Source organism: Elephas maximus, chromosome 4, assembly GCF_024166365.1.
Source record: "Elephas maximus indicus isolate mEleMax1 chromosome 4, mEleMax1 primary haplotype, whole genome shotgun sequence".
In the NCBI taxonomy this organism is placed as follows: Eukaryota; Metazoa; Chordata; class Mammalia; order Proboscidea; family Elephantidae; genus Elephas; species Elephas maximus.
Window position 1 is genome coordinate 57,307,564 of NC_064822.1, and position 20,719 is coordinate 57,328,282.

At 37.5% G+C, this 20,719-nt stretch overlaps 1 protein-coding gene across 12 annotated transcripts in view; it reads right to left on the reverse strand.

Moving 5' to 3' along the window:
• The window catches only part of ERC1 (ELKS/RAB6-interacting/CAST family member 1), a 530,770-nt gene that overhangs the window by 104,891 nt on the left and 405,160 nt on the right, over positions 1–20,719 (reverse strand). For all 12 annotated transcript variants that reach the window (XM_049885108.1, XM_049885107.1, XM_049885109.1 and 9 more), the window contains one exon: positions 13,192–13,336. In XM_049885108.1, the coding sequence (XP_049741065.1) occupies positions 13,192–13,336 (145 nt within the window). The remainder of the gene's footprint in view (positions 1–13,191; positions 13,337–20,719) is intronic.

Sequence of the window (20,719 nt, forward strand, 5' to 3'; positions counted from 1 at the left end):
GGCTTCAGGAATGGTTCCTGTCTTGGGCCCGCAGAGGGTCTGGGGGCCATGACCATCGGGGTCCTTCTAGTCTCAGTCAGACCATTAAGCCTGGTCTTATGAGAATTTGGAGTCTGCATCCCAGTGCTCTCCTGCTCCCTCAGGGGTTCTCTGTTGTGTTCCTTGTCAGGGCAGTCATTGGTTGTAGCCAGGCACCATCTGGTTCTTCTGGTCTCAGGATGATGAAGTCTCTGGTTCATGTGGCCCTTTCTGTCTCTTGGGCTTGTAATTGCCTTGTGTCCTTGGTGTTCTTCATTCTCCTTTGATCCGGGTGGGTTGAGACCAATTGATGCATCTTAGATGGCTCCTTGCTAGCACTTAAGACCCCAGATGCAGTGGGATGCAGAATGTTTTCTTATAGATTTTATTATGCCAGTTGACTTAGATGTCCCCTGAAACCATGGTCCCCAAACCCCTGCCCCTGCTACACTGGACTTCGAAGCATTCAGTTTATTCAGGAAACTTCTCTGCTTTTGGTTAAGTCCAGTTGTGCTGACCTCCCCTGTATTGTGTGTTGTCCTCCCCTTCACCTAAAGTAGTTCTTATCTACCATCTAATTAGTGAATACCCCCTCCCACCCTCCCTTCCTCCCCTCTCTCGTAACCACAAAAGAATGTTTTCTTCTCAGTTTTAACTATTTCTCAAGTTCTTATAATAGTGGTCTTATACAATATTTGTCCTTTTGCAACTGACTAATTTCACTCAGCATAATGCCTTCCAGGTTCCTCCATGTTACATTTTCACAGATTCCTCACTGATCTTTATTGATGCATAGTATTCCATTGTGTGAATATACCATAATTTATTTATCCATTCATCCATTGATGGGCACCTTGGTTGCTTCCGTCTTTCTGCTATTGTAAACAGTGCTGCAGTAAACATGGGTGTGCACATATCTGTTTGTGTAAAGGCTCTTATTTCTCTAGGATATATTCTGAGGAGTGGGATTGCTGGATCGTAAGGTAGTTCTATTTCTAGCTTTTTAAGGAAGCGCCAAATTGATTTCCAAAGTGGTTGCACCATTTGACATTCCCACCAGCAGTGTATAAGTGTCCCAACCTCTCCACAGCCACTCCAACATTTATTGTTTTGTGTTTCTTGGATTAATGCCAGCCTTGTTGGAGTGAGATGGAATCTCATTGTAGTTTTGATCTGCATTTCTCTAATGGCTAATGATCGTGAACATTTCCTCATGTATCTGTTAGCTACCTGAATGTCTTCTTTAGTGAAGTGTCTGTTCATATCTTTTGCCCATTTTTTAATTGGGTTATTTGTCTTTTTGTAGTTGAGTTTTTGCAGTATTATGTAGATTTTAGAGATCAGGCGCTGACTGGAAATGTCATAGCTGAAAACTTTTTCCTAGTCCGTAGGTAGTCTTTTTACTCTTTTGGTGAAGTCTTTGGATAAAGCATAGGTGTTTTATTTTTAGGAGCTTCCAGTTATCTAGCTTTTCTTCTGCATTCTTAATAATGTTTTGTATACTGTTTATGCCATGTATTAGGGTGAATTTTGTCTTACATTTTTGAGAAGACACCTTTTGATATAAGATGGGAAAGAGATGTTTGACATGTCAAGATTCTGAATTAATTAAAAAAATTGAGGGCAGTGCTTAATGGTAATTTACGTATTTTTATAAATATTAAATTAATTTTATATTTTGTAATTCAAAATAAGGGTAGATTAAAACAGTATTTATCAAAACAGAGTATTATATGGCTACTGGAATCTCTCACCAAAAGTATATTATGATGGTAACACATTTCGGTGCAGTGATTAGGAGAGTCAGCTCTGAAATGCTAATGATTTTTAATACTAGCTCAATCACTTCTTACTAGATACATGACTTTGGGAAAATTACTAAACCTCGCTCCTTTAGTGCCTAATTTATAAAATGAGAAAAACTCTATTTCACAAGGTTGTTGTGAGGATCAAATGAGCTAATTCATGTAAAGCTATCAAAACAGGTCTAGTCTCAATAAATGTTAGATATTACTATTTGTAAGATAACTAATGGCACGAATATGGTTTTCTAGAAAGCTATGGAATAATACAGGTGATTTAATCTGGTCATATAAATTGCAGCTGACTGAAAAAGACACTGTGACAACTAATGTTCTAGATTATCTAATACCACTCCTCTCATCCTTGAATATACAGTGCCTCGGGGGCACAAATGGTGACGTGCTTGGCTACTAACTGAAAGGCTGGTGGGTTGAATCTACCCAGAGGTGCCTCAGAATAAAGCCCTGGTGATCTACTTCTGAAAGCCCACAGCCCCTGAAAACCCTGTGGAGCACACTTCTACTCTGAAACACACGAGGTCATCAGGAGTCAGAGTCAACTCAACGGCAACTTGTTTACTCTCGAACATAAATATCATTTAATTCTATATTCACTTTTTAAGCATCTGCATTAGTTCAAAAGAGACCAAAAGAGGCAGAAGGGAACAGAGTCTGTAGAATAAATTGATTTTACTGATTTCCACCAAGAAAAGTTTAATGGGAAAAAAAAACACCCTCAAACCAATCTTTCTAGTCCTGCTTATGCTTAATGAGATCCTCAGATCAAGGTCAACGAGCACAGGAAACACAGCTATAAATCATGCCACCTGACAGACACAGAGGAAGAAGCTGGGAGAGGAGGGGCACAAGCACAGGGGCAGGAAATCTAGGCTGATTTACATGCACTGAGACAATTCAAGAGGGATCAGGAAACCCAGAAGGTTTATAAATTCCCTGTGGCATCATAAAAGGCAGAAGTTCGACAATAGGAAGGGCAAGTTAGATTGGATGCAAGAAAAGGAAAGAAAGAGTCTTATCAAATTTTTGTGAAGCATTTTCCTACATCTGGAATTGATGACAAAAAAAGATGGAACAGATGGATGAAGGCAGACTGGGCTGACTCCAGATTTCCCCACATCTCCCAGCCTCTGGACTTCACTTACCACAATCAAGCAGAACTCATCAAAATATGATCTATTTCTTCGTAGGATTCAAAAATGGCTTTAAGGGGATAGTGAGTAACCAGGAATTTTTTTGTAACTTCAAAGAGCAATATATGTTTCTTTCATAACATAAGCAAATTTCTATAGACAGATTTAAACAATCCTTAGATACATGTTTTCTTATACATTACAACTGATTCTTTAAAGACGATTCCTAATGTAATTAATTACCAGATAATACAGATATAGGTGATTATGCTGGTTTTTAAAAAATGTAAAGAATAAAGAATTTTAGCCCTAAAAATTCATTTGATATATCCATCTAATATTACAGATGAAGAAGATAAAGCTCAGAAAGGGTAAGTTAGGTAGCCTGTGTCTTATTTGGTCTGGTTTATATTTTAAAAATAATAAATAAATTGGTTATCAATACTTAAAAATCAAGAGATTTGCATAAAAGTCCATATTCTCTGGAAAAAAATGGATGCTTGGGTGACACTGGGCTCACATCTTGCATGGTCACATTAAAAGCAGCTGTCTTCTGTACACAAAACACGTTCATGGCCACGAGTTCATCACAGTTCTCTCTCTCCTTTTTGTTTATACTACTTCACTCATTTATGTATGATGTCTGCCTGGCCCAGGTAGCCCTACGGTGAGTTGTTACATGAAGTATTTAAATAGTGCTTTGCAAATGGTAAAGTGGTGTGTATTAGTTGACAGTGTTACTATTGCTCAAGATTATACATTTAGTTATCAACACAGTTGAAGCCAGAGTTCGGGCCACTTGACACTCAGTTTAGTGCTATTTCCACTGCACTATACTGCTTTATACAAACAAGATGGAACAAGACAGCAACCATTACAGAATGGGAATTCCGATATTTAAAAAAACAGCCACACACCAATGAGACTAAATTGGCTTAGAATAAAGACTAAATTAACAACGATTATAGTGTAGTGAGCGAACAGTTGCTCTTTTTCTTTCTCTCTCTTCCCCCCTTCCTTCCTTCCTCTCATTTGTTTCAACTTACGCCCAAAAGAGGATGAATGTGTGAATGAAATAAAGCATAGAATAACTTGCCAACAATAAGAAAAAAGAAATTGATTTCATGGCTAGGAAATTGCAAACTACAAAGATGAGGCTTGAAGTGAAGATTAAAGAAGAGCTTAAGATGAGGAAGTGGAAGGCAATTCCAGAGGTGAGGGCAGTGAATGGAAAATGCTTTGCATCCAGTTACTTTCAAATAAATCTGGATACCATCAGCACGAACAATCTATCTGGCTTGTGGCAGTGTAGAGGAAGAAGTCTATACATTGAATACTTAATATATAAAAATCTAGAATTGAGGGAGATAGGATAATTAAAAAGAGATCAATAACATTCTTATCTGACCAAGTCAATAAGGGCTGTTGAATCATTAAATATTGATTGAATTGCAACATTTTATTGTGTCAGCTTCTGAATATTGCATATTCTAACTAGATAGAGGGTTTTACCTCTCTAGGATCATGAGACAACCAAGTCATCACTCAGAAGATAATGTCATACAGGATAGCTGAGAAGCAGACATTTGTATACAAAGCACATACAGGAGAAAGTAGGCACTCGTAAGTGCAACGTAAAGCAGTGTCTAACATAAATGCGTTTTGAGGAATGTCTTCTGAGGCATACAAAAGGTACCTAGCACTATAAATGTATGGTGAACAAATGGGTACATGCGTGCTCTCTGAGGCTGGTCTCATTCTTAAGAACTAAATCATTTAGTGAGATGGGTAGATGTCTACTACATTTTACTGTCCACAAACAGCTTCTGTAGCACTCAAGCTGTTAATGCTTGCTAATTAATTTTCCCTTTATTCACTAACAATACAGGAGCTCTTTCTAGCTTTGTTCTACCATTGTTCTTTTTTTACAGAATGTAAAATAGTTTTACTGTTCCTCTTTCTCCAATTTTATATAATACTTTTTAACTAGTTTTAATAGTATGATGAGTGGGCTTTTCAGTTGTTCCAGAAATGGTAATCAGGACCCAAAGCTGGTGAGAAAGAAGAGCTAAGCAACCCAAATTATAAGCAGAGTTTACTAAGAAGAAGCAGAACAGGCGCTACTGCCACCGATCCACCACCTACAGAAGACTAGCAGAAGGAATCCTGATTTCAGGGGAAGTCTATGTTCACGGACAAGAGGGTCCCCTTTGCCTTAGCTAAGTGACTAGAGGCTCAAAGAGAATCATCCCTAAAGACTGGGTGTGAGTACAGGAAAAGGAGATGGTCATTTCACTCCTTTGTTTGATGCTCCTTTGTAGGCATCAGGTTTTGTGATTTGCCCTGTGCCACCCAGAGTGGAGCATGAACCAGTCAACAATGGCCAGCATCAGACCGCAATGGCACGTCTGGTTGAGTAAAAAGGCTCTTAGTCTGTTCTTTTAACCCCTATTCTCTGCCTCAACACCTGAGGAGGGAAAAAAAAGAGTGAAAGAGAATAGAATTTGTTCCTTTCCCCGTGCAGGACCCTCAAGTGAGCTGAGGTGGGGAAGAGAAGATGAAACAAGTTTTACTTTGTTTTTTGGTCTGCTTTCTGACACCACAGATTAGTCTTTTCTAAAAGAGCTTAATACAAATATAGAATCATACAGTATGTACTCTTTTGTGTCTGAATTCTTTTGCTCAGTATGTTTTTGAGATTCATCGATGTTGTTGTATGCATTTGTAGATCATTCCTGTTTACTGTTTAAGTAGTATTTCATTCTGTGAGTATACCACAGTGTGTTTATTCATTTGCTTGTGGTACTGCCTTCAAGATATCCCCGAATGATGCCTATCTAAAATTATTCAGACCCTCGTGTTTTCCTCTCCCACATTACATGAGGGTTGGTCTGAGTGATCACCAGAATAAGGCAGAAGTGAACATATGTAATTTCTGGGGTTAGGTTAAAAAAGACACTGTGGATTCCATCTTAATTCTGTTTTCTCTCAGATTATTAGTTTGGGAGGAAGTCAGCTGCCATGTCCAAAGCAACCCTATGGAGAAGCCCATATGGCGAAGAACTGAACCTCCAGCCAAGAGCCACATGCGTGAATTTGGAAGTGAAATTTCCAGCCCGTCAAGTCTTTAGATAACTGTGGATCTGGATGACAGCCTGACTGCAAATAAAATAAGAAGAACATGCTATTGAGACCCTAGTTATGTAGTACCAAAACGTGGCAACACTGTTACTTGCACTTACGTGGAAAGTAGAAAATGAACTGAGTGATCTACTAAGGAGACATCTAGCCAGAGTGTTGAAGGTGCCACCTCATTTCTTCTTGCTGCATTTAGTAAAATGCAAGAGGAGAGAAATACACTAAAATGTCCACTTCAAAGACAGCTTAGCTTGGGCTTTTAATGTGATTATAGGAATTTCAAATAAAGGGTGAATCTAATAATATTAAAGAAAAATATTCCTCTACATATATCATTCAGATGGACTGCCACAGTGGCTGTAACAATAGGCTCAAACATAGCACGAATTGTGAGGATGGCACAGGACCAGGCAGTATTTCATTCTGCTGTACACAAGGTTGCTGTGAGCTGGAACTGACTTGATGGCATCTAACAACAACAACATACATTATTAGAAGTTTTTTTTAGTGGCATAGTGGTTAAATGTTTGGCTGCTAACCAAAAGGTTGGAAGTTTCAACTTACTGGCTATTCCATGGGAAAAATATATGGCAGTATGCTTTCATAAAGATTACAGCCTTGGAAACCCTGTGGGGCAATTTTATAGTTTCTACAGGGTTGTTATAAGTCATAATTGACTCATCAGCAATCGGTTTAGTTTTGTTTTGAACATATATTACGGGGGGCAGTAGGGGTTCAGTGGTAGAATTCTTGCCATCCATGCAGGAGACCTGGGCTGCATTCCTGGCCAATGTACCTCAAGCACAGCCACCGCTACTTGTCTGTCAGCGAAGGCTTGCATGTTGCTATGATGCTGAACAGGCTTCAGCAGAGCTTGTATAATGAAACATACTAAAAAGAAAGGCCTGGTGATCTACTTCTGAAAATCTGATCCTGTTGTACACAGAGTTGCCATGAGTCAGGGCCTTCCTGAAGGCAGCTTACAATAACAATATATGTTACAGTAACAAATTAAAAGTGAAAAAACTAGACCAAAATATCACACAATATATTCCGTAAATAGTTAACACTTGGCTTAAAAATAACATTTTTTTTTGTGATGATTTTCCCTTTGAGAGTGTGTTTGCCATAAACATGAAGACCCTGCTGGGAATCATAAGTTAGAATGCCCTAACTGTGCAATTTATTTCAGGATATCGTTTTAAATCCCAGGTGCAATATACAATAGTCGACAAGGTATACTCTGTCCTCGTATGCCTTAAGCTTAAAAGTCTTAAGTTCCTGCCTCCGTAAGAATGATTATTTAGTCCTCTGCTGATTCAGAAAGCAGGGGAGGGAAAAAGAAGGGACTGTTGTAGGAAGCAGCTAATAAAATTGAGGTGTCTTTCTCTGACTCACTATTACAATACAGATTCTACATTATGGATGTGGCTTTAAAGGCTGATTAACCCATTATTCCTATTGGTAATAAACTTCCATCAAAGATTTCATTCACAAGGAAATGTTTTAAATGACTAAGGAACCTGCATAAATGTGTATTTTCTTGGCTAAGTAGAAGGATTTTTCATAGAGCAATTTTTTTATGCATAAGAGAATGATAAATCCAAAATGGCGACTTTTATAAAATTAGGTTCACATCAATAGATTGTTAGTATGTCTTCACACTATTTTACCTTCGTTCAGAAACAATTTATGTATTCTACACACAGTCAAAAGAAATTTTGATAGATAACTATCCAATTATATATTTTGTTCTAACTTGGTGGTCTTAAATGATGTTCAATAGGTGGGCCAGAGCCTGGTGCCAAGAATTTAAAAAAACAAATATGGGCTTTAAAAAAAAGTATCTAGCTCATACCTACATTCTTCAGAATGATGCTGAGCCAGTTCGTCCCAACACTTAACAGATAAATACAAATTGCATTTTGCATATACAATAAATTCATATTCTTTAGTCAAAACTTTGAGACAGGTAAAGGATGACACAATTCAAAAGTAAAATGATTTGAGCTTAGCTGGGGGAGAATCAATATCAAAATTGCATTTACTCTCACAGAAGTTGTGGTCAAAAAACATGTGCACCAAAATTAGAGTTGGAACAAATGGCAATATTTTGTTGTTGTAATCCTTGGAACCAAATACACGGAATTCACTGGACTCTCAAAACTGTATTCTCCTTTGGACCATGAATAAGCTTGATATATCTTAGTCCAAAGAATGATTTATTTGAAGAGTTTCAAAGTCTACAGCAGTTATGATAAAAGTGCCTTCTCAATCACAGCACTTCATAGTTGCTACACATGCTGCTATAATAGACAGTAGCCTTCAATACTCTGAGGAGCAAAAGACAGATGACTTATTTGTGCTGAAAGGCGAGCCAACGGCCAGCCCCATGGCATGTGAGAAAAAGGTCTAAAGTCAAAACAAGAAAGGAATTAACCTGTAAGTACATTCTATTCACTAATAACAAGGAAGGAAAATAACCGAAAATAAAGGAAGCAAAGGAGAGCAAGTCTATATTATGGGGCAGCGATCCATTACTTCTGAGCGGGATATGCCGACAGAGCACTGAATACTGTTATTGAGGTAACCTGCATTCTAACAAGCACGACGAAAAGTCTGAAAGCATATACTATGTGGGTTTACAGATGAGTGAATGTGTGCTAAGCCAGAGTGCAGAATGTGTCAATTAGGAGTACAGGCCAGTTTCCTGGACCCAATCAGGGGTTGTCAAGAGTCCTTGGCTCCGCCTGATGAAGCAAGGTATCACTTGTATGTCTTCACTTTTTACTTGACTAAATACTGCCAAGCAGAGAGTGGACAGGACTTAATAAAAGACAGTTATTTAAAATATAATTCAAATTTTTTAATACTGTACCTATTGAAAGTACTCGAGGGCAATAATGAAATACCCCTTTCCATTAAGAATTTAGAGATTAGAGAAATAAGTGGTCTTGTGAGGGTTCCCAGTGCCCACCCCGTGCCGTCGAGTCGATTCTGACTCATAGCGACCCTATAGGACATAGTAGAACTGCCCCCATAGAGTTTCCAAGGAGCACCTGGCGGATTTGAACTGCCAACCCTTTGGTTAGCAGCTGTGAGGGTTACACAGGTAAAATACACATAACACAACAAAAAACTAAGAAAGTTCATAAAAATGTTTTAGAGTGTGGGATCAATGCTGATGCAATCAGGGTCACCTGGTTTAATCTCAGGGAAGTAGAACTGGGACAACTGGAGAACGACTGTATGAACAGAAGGGTGATATTTAGCCTGAAACAGTGAAAAGGAAAACCAAATGGACAGGAGCGCTAGGCAGATGGAGTCTTGGCATTAGTATCTGTTGGACGATCAGCTAGTTTTCCCTTTCTGTAGCTTGTACACCAGGATATCTCAACACATTACACAGCTCTGCATTTATCTACTACTCTTCTCAAGGAGTTACTGGTTCTCTTTGAAGATACTATTCAATGGATCTTCAAATTTCCCCAACAGGAATGGCATAGAGACAACATTCATTTTGTAGTTGGGGAAAATGAGGCACAACTTATAGCAACTCATCTGAGTTTTTTCTTTACCCACTAAACAATACACTATTCATGATTCTTCAGGCGTATTCAGTCAGCTCAGCATCCACTCAGAATTCTTCCACTGAGCATACTGGAAACTGACCATGCGCTCAGAAAACATGAAATGTGGATAAATTAAAGTTAGTTCAGAGCTCTTAAAACGAGACACTGAGCAAAATGAGATTGTATGACAAATTAAGGATAAATTCTTCCACTCAGTTTTCTTGTATGACATAAAGGAAGCTTCTTTGTCAGAACACATGACTCTGTGTGACAGAATACCTAGAAATGCTGAATAGAGTAATTGAGGTTAGGATGGAAGTGGGCATTTTGCTTAATTTCACATAAATCCTGTGAGGTAGGTAACGTTATCCCAATTTATACAGGAGGAACATGAATCACAGAAAAGTAATTGGTCCAACTGGTAAAAGGGATAGCTACAGTTACAACCTAGGTCTCATTACCTCTCTACCAGGCTGCTACAGAAAGCAAGACATTTGCTTTGCATTAATACAATATTTGGCACATAGTAGATGCTCAATGAATCTGAAATGAATGGGCAAAAAAGTCATTTAATGCTTGGATGATCTGCTGAGGCTGTCAGCAGAAAAAATCAGTAAGGCTGGTGATTATCCTCTATAGTATGGGTGTGCCAAATGTTTAGAACTGATAGTTCAAGCACTATCAGTTTCTTTTAAGGCAAGTACTATGTTTTGATATCCCTCATGCCTAGAAAGTACCGGAATGAAAGAATGTATTAAGGCAGACAATCCTATTGCAAAGGATTACAAAATTGTAGTTTCAAATGAGACTGTCTAAGATTCAAGCCACATCATTTTAAGTTTGTAGCCTTGACTCTTGTACTGTTACAGCTGACCTTCAAAAACAGAGAAAACTTCTGGCCTGTCTTGAAAAGCCCAAACTGTCTATGACACATCTGAATAGAGCTCAGAGAGGCAAAGCTGGACTTCACTTTAACAGCAAACACAATATAGAGGCTGTAAAATTCTTTAGGTGATAAAAGGAAAATAATGCTGAGAGAAAGGCCATCTTCTAACAGCTGTACTGGCTAAACAGATTGTATTAATGCTTTTCAGGGCTAGAGATACACTAAGTCCAGCGTGGGTTGCTCGACCATCACAGCAGGGACGTCTTCATGACTTAAAATCTAAACACACTGGTTGACACCCACCACAGCACATCTGGACTTTGTTAGACAAATTTTAGTTTTTATTTTTTTAATTGGCCCTTGCCCCTTCCTCTGATGCAGCCTCTCCAAGTGCTGCTTTGCCATGAATGAGTCAAGGAGACAAGTTACCCTGGCCGGGGGTCGGGGGAAGGAGGGTAAGTAAATTGGGACCGCATTAGAGGGTGATCCAAAAATCTGTAAATCCCTCGTTGCTTCACTTTTTTCTGACAATAGGAATTGCATGTGAATGCCAATAGCCTATCAGACAGTGGCAGTTCCATTTACTGGAAAGCCTGGTCAATGCTGACTGCTTCCCTGTTAGGAAATGACCTTTAGATTGAGGCACATTCCAGCAATTCAAGGACTAGAAGCTTTAAATTAAAACAACATTGATGCCCTATCCTCTTTCCAAAAGGCATCTCCCTTGTCCAAACTTTAATACACATACTTAGAGAAATTACAGAACCAAAATGTCTTTGGCAAGACTCCTTCCTTCTTGCTCACAGTATCCTCAGATACATTTTGGGAGGGCAGGAGTGCGAAACTTTGCATAGAAGTGGGAAAGAAAAGCACATTTAGGAAGGACTCCCAAGAATTACATTATCTTTCTCCTTTCACATGTTGCATCGTTACAGAATATCTGGGGCACAGGGCTAGATGTAAAAGACACTAGGAATTTTTTAGCTGCTGCTTTCTAAGGTTATAAAAAAAAATAAGTGCATAAATCAGTTAATTTCTTTAACCTTCACCTAATGAAAACACACAGCATTGTAAGTCAAGGAATCAAAAGCCACTGTGAATGAGATATAGTACTCTGGTCTGCTAGATATTCTATCCTATTTGGTGTCTCAAGAAGGAAGTGCTAAAGTCGTACGCTTATAACATCACTCAGGCTTAACTAGTTTAAGAGAACTGATATTGCCAAATAGATATACTTACAAACTAGTGAAGTCCTTTCCTCAACAATATCCTTATTTCATATTACCAACTCTGACAAATTGAATCTCAGTTTTTCAACTAAATGACTTCAACAATAAGTAAATTTTTCCTGTTTTACTTACTGCTGTTGTTGTATGCCATTAAGTCCATTCCACTCATAGCGAACCTACAGGACAACATAGAACTACCCCATTGGGCTTCCTAGGCTGTAATCTTTACAGGAGCAGATTGCCAGGTCTTTTTTCCCAGAGAACTGCTGGTGGGTTCAAACCGTCACTTTTGGTTAGCAGTCGAGTGCTCAACCATTGTGCCATCAGGGCTCCATGTTTTACTCGCTAGGCATCCAAAAATTAAATAACGTCCTCTTCCTGTTACAAATTATCTTAGGACCCTGGAAAAGTTTTCTTTCACTTATAAATGAGCAATGCATTGCTTTTTGCCAGTCATCTACTCTGAAGACAAGGGATATCTTTTTGGCATTATATTAGCAAAGTCAGCCACATAAATAAAGCCCATTTCTAAGTGGTTTTAATACTGGTTTACAAATACAACATCTCTATGGTATAAATACTGATTTTTGTCAATTTGCCCATTAAATATTTGCCAAAAGCACTATCAATTGATCACTGATCCCCCAGAGCAGAAAAGAGACTTTCCTACACCTGAAAAGCTCTTTCCCAGTTTCATTAGTTCAGGCAGAAGAACAAATTTGGGTAGAAACTGACTGAGAATGCAGGCGATGACACTGGAAGACAGGGTTGAGAACACTGAAAATAGGACAAGAACAGTCTGTGAAAAGTGTTAACGTTAAAGGAGTGGACTTAGATTTATGAATCCAGCTTTTGCGTTATTTTCTAAGGGGAAATTTTTAGCTTTTGTCTCACAGATGGAAGTCCTCACATAAATATTAAGCATTAAATTTTGGAAGGTCTTAGGTTGGGAAAGAGGTCAAAGCTCTGCTTTTACCTTCAGAGCTTAGCCAACCCTGTGATGAAAACATCCTTAGTGCCTGCTGGGATAGAGTATCTAATTGGACATAAAAAAGATAAGGCTTTTTCATTTCAAATGCGAGAATTTCACTAATTTCATCCAGCCATAGTACAAAGTTAAAAAGTATTCTCACAGAAGACCTGTGACAACTTCCAAACCGGCCCTCCTACCAAGAATACTCCACGCTTCCTAGACATAGCCAGGGATTTGTGAAGATAAAAGTGTCTGCTACTGAAAATTAACTGGATACAGTTATTAGATGTCTAATATGACACATAGGACCTTAGAACTTCAAGACTGCTAATTCAAGCTGGCAAAGCAATGTGTAGAGAATAGCGTGAAAGCTGTTCCCACTGACCCTTCTCCATGGGATCCTCCCTAGCATTTAATTATACCTGCTGCTTGAGCTGCTGCACCAGACGATCCTTCTCTCGCTTTAATGCAGCTACTTCCTCTTGGGTCTTTTTCTTCGAGGAGGAAAGCTCCAAAAGTGCTATATTGGCATCTTTTTCACTAATGGCGGCTAGAAGAGCTTCTTGCCTGCAAAAGAAAGAAAATGCAAAAGCTCATTTAATCCTCACAACAATCTTTTGAAGTCAACATTATTATTACTTCCATTTTATGGGTGATGAAAATGAGGCTTAGAGAGTTAATACAGCTTGCCCAAGTTCACATTTTTAGTAAACGGTGCAGCCAGGAGTACCATTTGGGTCTTTCTGACTCCAAATGTCTTTATTATGCTGTTATACTGCCATCTTAAGCAAGAGTTCCTAGATATAGTTACACTTAAAATCGCAATGTTAAACCAAGTTAGTGACTTGTATCTTTAGTAAGATGTCACCTATACATTTTCATCCATTTATCTAAATCCTGTGGTAAGTATTCTGCAGCTTCCAGGCAAAGCAGTAATGCTGAAATGGAAAACATTTCATGTATAGAGTGTGTAACAGATTGTAAACTTCAGTAAACAGGATTTACTAACACAGCCATCTGTTCCTGGGGCATTCTGAACACCGAAAATTCTTTTTATCTCATCAATCAAATAAGTTTCCAGTTGTGGCTTTATTTGGCAATGATTTGCACACTTCGAAATAGTAATTTAAACTTTATAGATTTCTTGTGGTTTAGCTAACTACTTTATGGTTCATGTCCAGAAGAGGGACAGAAAAAAGAGGGATTTAGAAGGGCTGTGGACAACATGACAAATTTACAAAATAATCAGAATGATGTTGGTGAACAATTAATCTCACAGTGCAAAATGCATTCCTTGGCGGTTCATCTTTTATGTAAGTCATCTGTAAGAAAACAGATTTGATTTATAGGAACTATTATGTAAGTGGCTGAGGGGCCCTGGTGGCACAGTGGTGAAGCGCTCAGCTGCTAACCAAAAGGTTGGTGGTTCAAGTCCACCAGCTGCTCCATGGACGAAAGATGTGGTAGTCTGCTTCTGTAAAAATTACAGACTTGGAAACCTTATGGGGGCAGTTCTACTCTGTCATATAGGGTTGCTATGAGTTGGAATCAACTTGATGGCAATAGGTATGATGTATGTATACATATACACACACACACACACATATACATACATATATATATAAAAAGTGGTTTGAGCTTTTGACCTAAGGAAATGCTGAATCTGAGAATGCACTACCAGATTTAGCTGTGCTTCTGTCTGTTGTTAAGATAATTATGCTTCAACAGCAGTCATGTGGAAGAGTTTTAGTTTAGCCACAAACTGGAAGACTATCTTTGGAGTCTTCTCATTGGGATATTCTTTATTCTGGGTGGTTAGGTATACTGAACTCTGAACAAGCCATACTAACATAAGGAGAATGTACATCAGTTTATATCACGGAAATGAAGATTTGTTTAACTAGTGTTTGCTGTTGGAAGGGACAAAGAGAAGATTCTCATTCACCTCAGTATCACTTTCCACTGTCTCCACACTCAAGTAATTCTAAGAAATGGCAGATGGCTTACAACATGAGGCTCCAGTCAACACCAAAGGGATAACGACAGTCTAAATATATCCACTAACCACTTGAAAAAAGTATGTTAAGTGGTGAAATGAGCTTAAAGGTGAAGGAGTTCAAGATGGTCTCGCTATGCACAGTTTCCTGTTGATTGCTGTCATCTGTTCCCTTTTCGTGTAAGCTCAAAGACTGACAAAGCTGGAATGAGAAATGCGCTTTCTCAATAAGGGTGTTGCATTTCTGTGCACCATTAGTCAGAATCACATATTTAGCAGCAGGAACGCAGTAGAAGATGAAGGAAAGATAAACTAATTAGATTAAGAGTCATCACTACCTTTGCTGAATGCAAGACAAAGGCAATTGGGTCTCAGCTCCATTTTGTGTTTAGGCCTCATAACATGAAACAGTAAAAATTATTATACATCGTTGAAGCATCTTAACTGAATTCCAAACTCTTCATAAATAATACACTTGGTCAGCGAGTGTGGGGTACAGCTAATCTCTGGGGTAAAATGTCAAATTCCCAAACTGCAATATGATAAACCAGGTAACAATTTAGGCTCTAAGCTTGAAAATAAAGGATGTGGCACTGAAGTCTGAGCCACTGGAATAATGCCTTTTTAATAAGATATATAAGTTGAAGTCTTTTTTTTCTTACATAATTCAAATAGAGATTATATTGTGTCATGTCATTTAAACAATTTTTTTTCAGTATTGCAGTAGGCTATGTACTGTACAGAATCAAACTTTCTTCTTCCATACCCATGGCTCTTACTCTAACATATTATTATATTGCTGCCCTTTCTACTTGAAAAGTATACCCTTGATATTGATTTGTACATGTGTATGTGCCTAAAAAGGACAATTAATAATCAAGCAAAATAAAGTGTCTTGATTATATACTGTACATATAATCATACAAATTCTAGGTAATGTTAAGGTCTTTTATGGGCATGTTAGCTTTTAGGTATTTATTTTTATAAAGGTACAGAGATAGTGTTGTTCTCTTGTTTATAATTTTGGTAAGTTTGAAACGGATATTACGGCAAGAACTTAAAAAGAAAAATTTGGAGGACAGGCAAGAATGTGGAAGCTAGTAAATATTAACAGCCATCATTTCATGGGAATAAGAAAAATTGTTGTTCCCCTAATACATCCGATGGAAAAGACCATATGGATAGTTGAACTTATGTGGTTAAGTTTTACAGAGTACACTCTAAAGTATCTAAACTCAAAACATTTTGTTAAGAATACCCTGCTTCTCAGAGGGAATGGGATTCAGAATGAAAAAAAAAAGCAATGCAAAAAGAATCTTATTTTAGCAACCATCTACTCTCAATATAATTGTTTCTTTGTAAGAAAGATATTTTCTGAGAGAATATAAATTCACTGGAGAAAAACAGACACTGAAAACTAGAAAGAAGAGAATAAAAATTACCAGAAATTATTCCTTTTTAATCTGAGGCAATGTCTTGACATCTGAAAATCACCCACTCTAATTCTAATATTTTAAAGAAAATAGCCTTAATGAGGATTACTAATTGACTTTAAGAGCATTCCCAACTAAAGACTATCCATAGAAAAAGAAGGCCTACTAGTAGAGCACATTCTGATTTCATTTCCCATGAGCCCCTAGGGAGTAATACAAGCACATAAAATGTGAAAGGTAATATATGTATGCCACAAGCCCAAAGCAAAATAAGAACTGCAACACTCTTCCTGCCAAATTACTCTCCTTGTTCTATTCATGTCTTTTCCTCAGTTTAAAAAGAAGAAAAACTGAAAATGTGGACACAGAACCTTTCTAAGTGATTAGTAACCCCTACTGCATGACTGTATTACTTGCATAATGAGTAGGTAGCAGCAGAAATTCAACCTTAAGTCATTAAAGTGGTCTATCCGCTCCATCCCTGATGCTTTAAACTACCAGACCAGTTGAACCTGCCCTTTGACCTGCAAGTTCTAATAGAATCAAGATGTCTCTGAAAGTACTCTGCTGTGACATCAATTGTGCTTCAGGAAATAGACCCCCCCCCTTTTCTCCTTCCCCCTTTTGGGTAAATTTCAGAAACAGAAGACAAATATCAGAAGCAAAAGCTCAAAATCCTTTTGATAATTCCTGCATCCTTGAGAACAATACAACATTAGCTTCTATGACATGTAAAATAAGGGATTATAATCAGTGTTAGAATGATGGTGGTTAACAACGAGCGAGTCCTTATTACGTGTGTACATGTTTCACAGGAGTGCAAGACAGAAAAAGTAGTATGAATGAGGGGATGCTGTTAAGGCTTATTACTTCCTCTTCCTCTAAATGGGTATTTCAAACGGAATGACTGCATAATCACATTCCCTGTGTGTACAGTAATCCTGAAAACATCAGGAAAGAGATGGAATGAAAGCAAGAATGAAGGCAAGAATATAAGCAAGAATATCTAGCTTTAGATATTTTAATGTCATGAACATGTAGGTATAGTTAATCTACTCCAGTTTTAAGACAAATCTGAAATCCAGACTCTCTTACTGATGGATTAAATGAGCCTTTGATTTTGCCCCATCATTGATTTGTTATTTAGCCATTTAACTACCCAGAGTGAGCAGCAGACTACCAGGATATCTCTTCCAATCTTCCACCTCATTTCCTGAAGATAGCCTTCTGATTACTATTTTTTCCAACTCCTCTTTCAGAAGTCTCAGAGAATTTGGTAGATACACTGTCCTGGTCACATGGGTGATCGATCCTCTGTGGGCAAGCCTGACTGAAATGTCTGATGTCTCAACCTTTGGTCCTGTATATCACACTATCTTCTCTATAGGTTGTCTTTACTTAGATACTTAGAAATATCTTTAATGTAAAATGTCAACATTAATCAACTTTTCCTTCCATTGTATAAAATTTCTCCTTCTATGTTAACAGAGCCACCATATTCGTGGGTCCATAGGGTGACATTTAAATTATTCCAATTCTTCTTTATTCCTCATAGTCAATATTCAAGTTTTATTGATTCTTTCTTTCTATAGTTTTTAATGAAACCGGTCCTTTGTATCTGCATGGTTGCTACCATAGTCACTACAGTTGTTTTAGTTTAGGCCTATATTATTTTTAAAGCCTCTTCTCTAATTCCCTCACCATTCTATACTGTCCCACTCTTCCAATATCATTTTCATCAGGTCTCTTACCACATCAAACACTTTGGCCTAATATTCAAGACCATATATTGCTTTGGGAGAAACACTGCTCACAGACTGAGTGAGAAGAGTTTTCTTTTTCAATGAAACTTTTTATGTATTCAAATCCTGAGTACTCATCTAGGGTGTTAAGTTTCCTGAGAATAGGGATCATGTCTTAACTTCACTGTGTTCTCCACATATAAGCTCTTCACATAGCAGACACTTGGCAAATTTCAGTCAATTAACTAAAAATTGATCTATTTTGCAACTAAAAGTCCTTCTTGGTCTATTGTATTTAAAGTAAGGTTAGTAAAGCCCATTTACCTGGATAAAAGAGAAGAGAAATAAGATATATGATTATTGTTAGCATTACTCACTTTACATGCAACAAAGCAGACCTTCCAATAATCAAATATATTTTACTCAATGCTTAAACGATAATTTGATCACAGGCAGCAAGTAACTTTCCGTATTATGAGCTCATCTAGGTCATTTTTATGCTCACTTTATGCTGCGCTTTTGAAGATGAAACTTTCTTAAGTCCTAGTACATTAAAGTGGTTAGAGCCCTACAGCAAACAGCGTCCTTTCTGACTCTATTAAGAAACATCTATATTAAAAACTAAATAGGATTATAGAGGAAAAGTATGGTATAATGTCTAAGGAAGCAGACACTTTTGCATAAAGTCAAATTGCTTAAGATTTCTGAATGGGAGTTGTCTGACCGAAGCTACTCTGTAATTTAATGTCTTAATGATTCTTTCGCAGGGGAAAAAAATCTCATTTCTTTTGGCTTGTCAAGAAACACATAAGAAAATTATTCTGTTCATATTCAATATTGTCTTAACAAACAAACTAAATGAAAGAGCAGGGGAGGAAATGTTTGAGTTACTACAGACATTATAGACATCGTAGTAAAGTTCCACAGTCACACAAAAATGGATGGACCCTCACAGAAAAAATCGAAAGCTCTCAAACAATTATACTAGCAAGTCACAAAAGCCAACCACTGAGAAGATTAATTTAATAAACTATGCTAGTTCATTTCCTAAGCATTTTTATGTACTGAGCTATATGCAGGTCCAGGGCATGAGCTGCTTTACTTACTATCCCAATGACCTTTAACTTAGAATCCTATTACCACAACCAAAACAAGATAAAAGTCACCAAATACCAAATTTTTGGTGAACGCTCACTATGTGCCAGGTCTTCAGCTAAGTACTGCTGATATATTGAAAACAGTGACCTCATACAACTTAGCCTATTACAGAAGCCAGACATTAAGCAAAATTATGTACATAATTAAAATAATTTTAACTAGAATTTCTTTTTGCCCTTTAATGTTATATGTCACACAACAAACCCTAATAATTCTCTTTAGTTCTACTCAAAATATCCATGCATCAAAAAGTTAGAAAATTCCTTCTGTATTAAAAAAACAAAACTTTACCTAAACTTTCTTTTAACAAAAGGGCACCTACTTTAAATTTCTATACACTGACAACAAAATGGCATCGTTGAGACTGTGGTAAATGCTGAGTCACCTGTCCATGTGGGAATAAAAAATATCATATAACCTACATTCCATGATTAAACCAACTTGCTCCATAGTAAATAGATTTGATGCCAGAGCTTCCTTGGTACTACTGAAAGTTTAATATCACTAATATGTAAAGACGTTCCTCCTAATCTCCTATTTCCCCAAAAGCTAATCTGGCAAAAATTATTCAGGTGTTTCCTTCATGAAATGTATTATAATGTAAACAAACAATTATACCTGTATTTACAGTTCCAAATGAAAGAAAGCTAAATTCTTCAAAGAATTCATTTTGGGAAGTTACATAAGAACACTTATTCTAATGATGCCGCCAAATTTCTCTTTGAAACTAGCTTCAAAGTTTATTGTATTATCTCAGCATTTGGAATTACCACAGCATTTGGCTTTTGTGACTTGCTAGTATAATTTTTTGAGAGCTTTTGATTTTTTCTGTGAGGTTCCATCCATTTTTGCACTACTGTGGTACTTTACTACAACGTCTGTAGTAACTCAAACATTTCCTCCCCTGCTCTTTCATTTAGTTTGTTTGGAATTACCACAAATATCCTTTTTATTAGATTGCATTTATACCTGACACCACGTCTGGTACATAGACAATGAATCAGGGGGATATGTTTTTTGGACCACAATAAGGTTTAAGTATATATTTATTTCAGAGACATACTGTAAACTGGCTCTGAAAGCAATTCCCAAGAAAGGATTACAAACATGTTTCAGCAATGACAGCACCAAGGGAATAAATATAAAATTGCCTAGATGAGTATTTAGAGATTCATCTGGGTGTGAAGTTGCAACGGTCTTGTTTGTTGTTTGTTTTTATTACTTTCACAGCCAAACCTTATGTTCTTCACAATAAGTCAGGACAACACTGTCTTTCCTACTCAATGTTATATTGAGTGTTTGTGATTAACTTCTGCTGAGTATGACCATCCAGATTCTTGTTTTTGGTATTCTAAGCTTTTTTTTTCCTCCTGAAATTGTACTTTAGATGGAGGTTTACAGAACTAGCTTCTCATGAAACAGTCAGTACACATATTGTTTTATGACATTGGTTAACAACCTCACGATGCGTCAGCACTCTCCTTTCTCGACCTTGGGTTCCCTATTACCAGCTTTCCTGTCCCCTCCTACCTTCTTGTCCTTGCCCCTGAGCTGGTGTACCCCTTTAGCCTCATTTTGTTTTGTGGGCCTGTCTAATCTTTGGCTAAAAAGTGAACCTGAG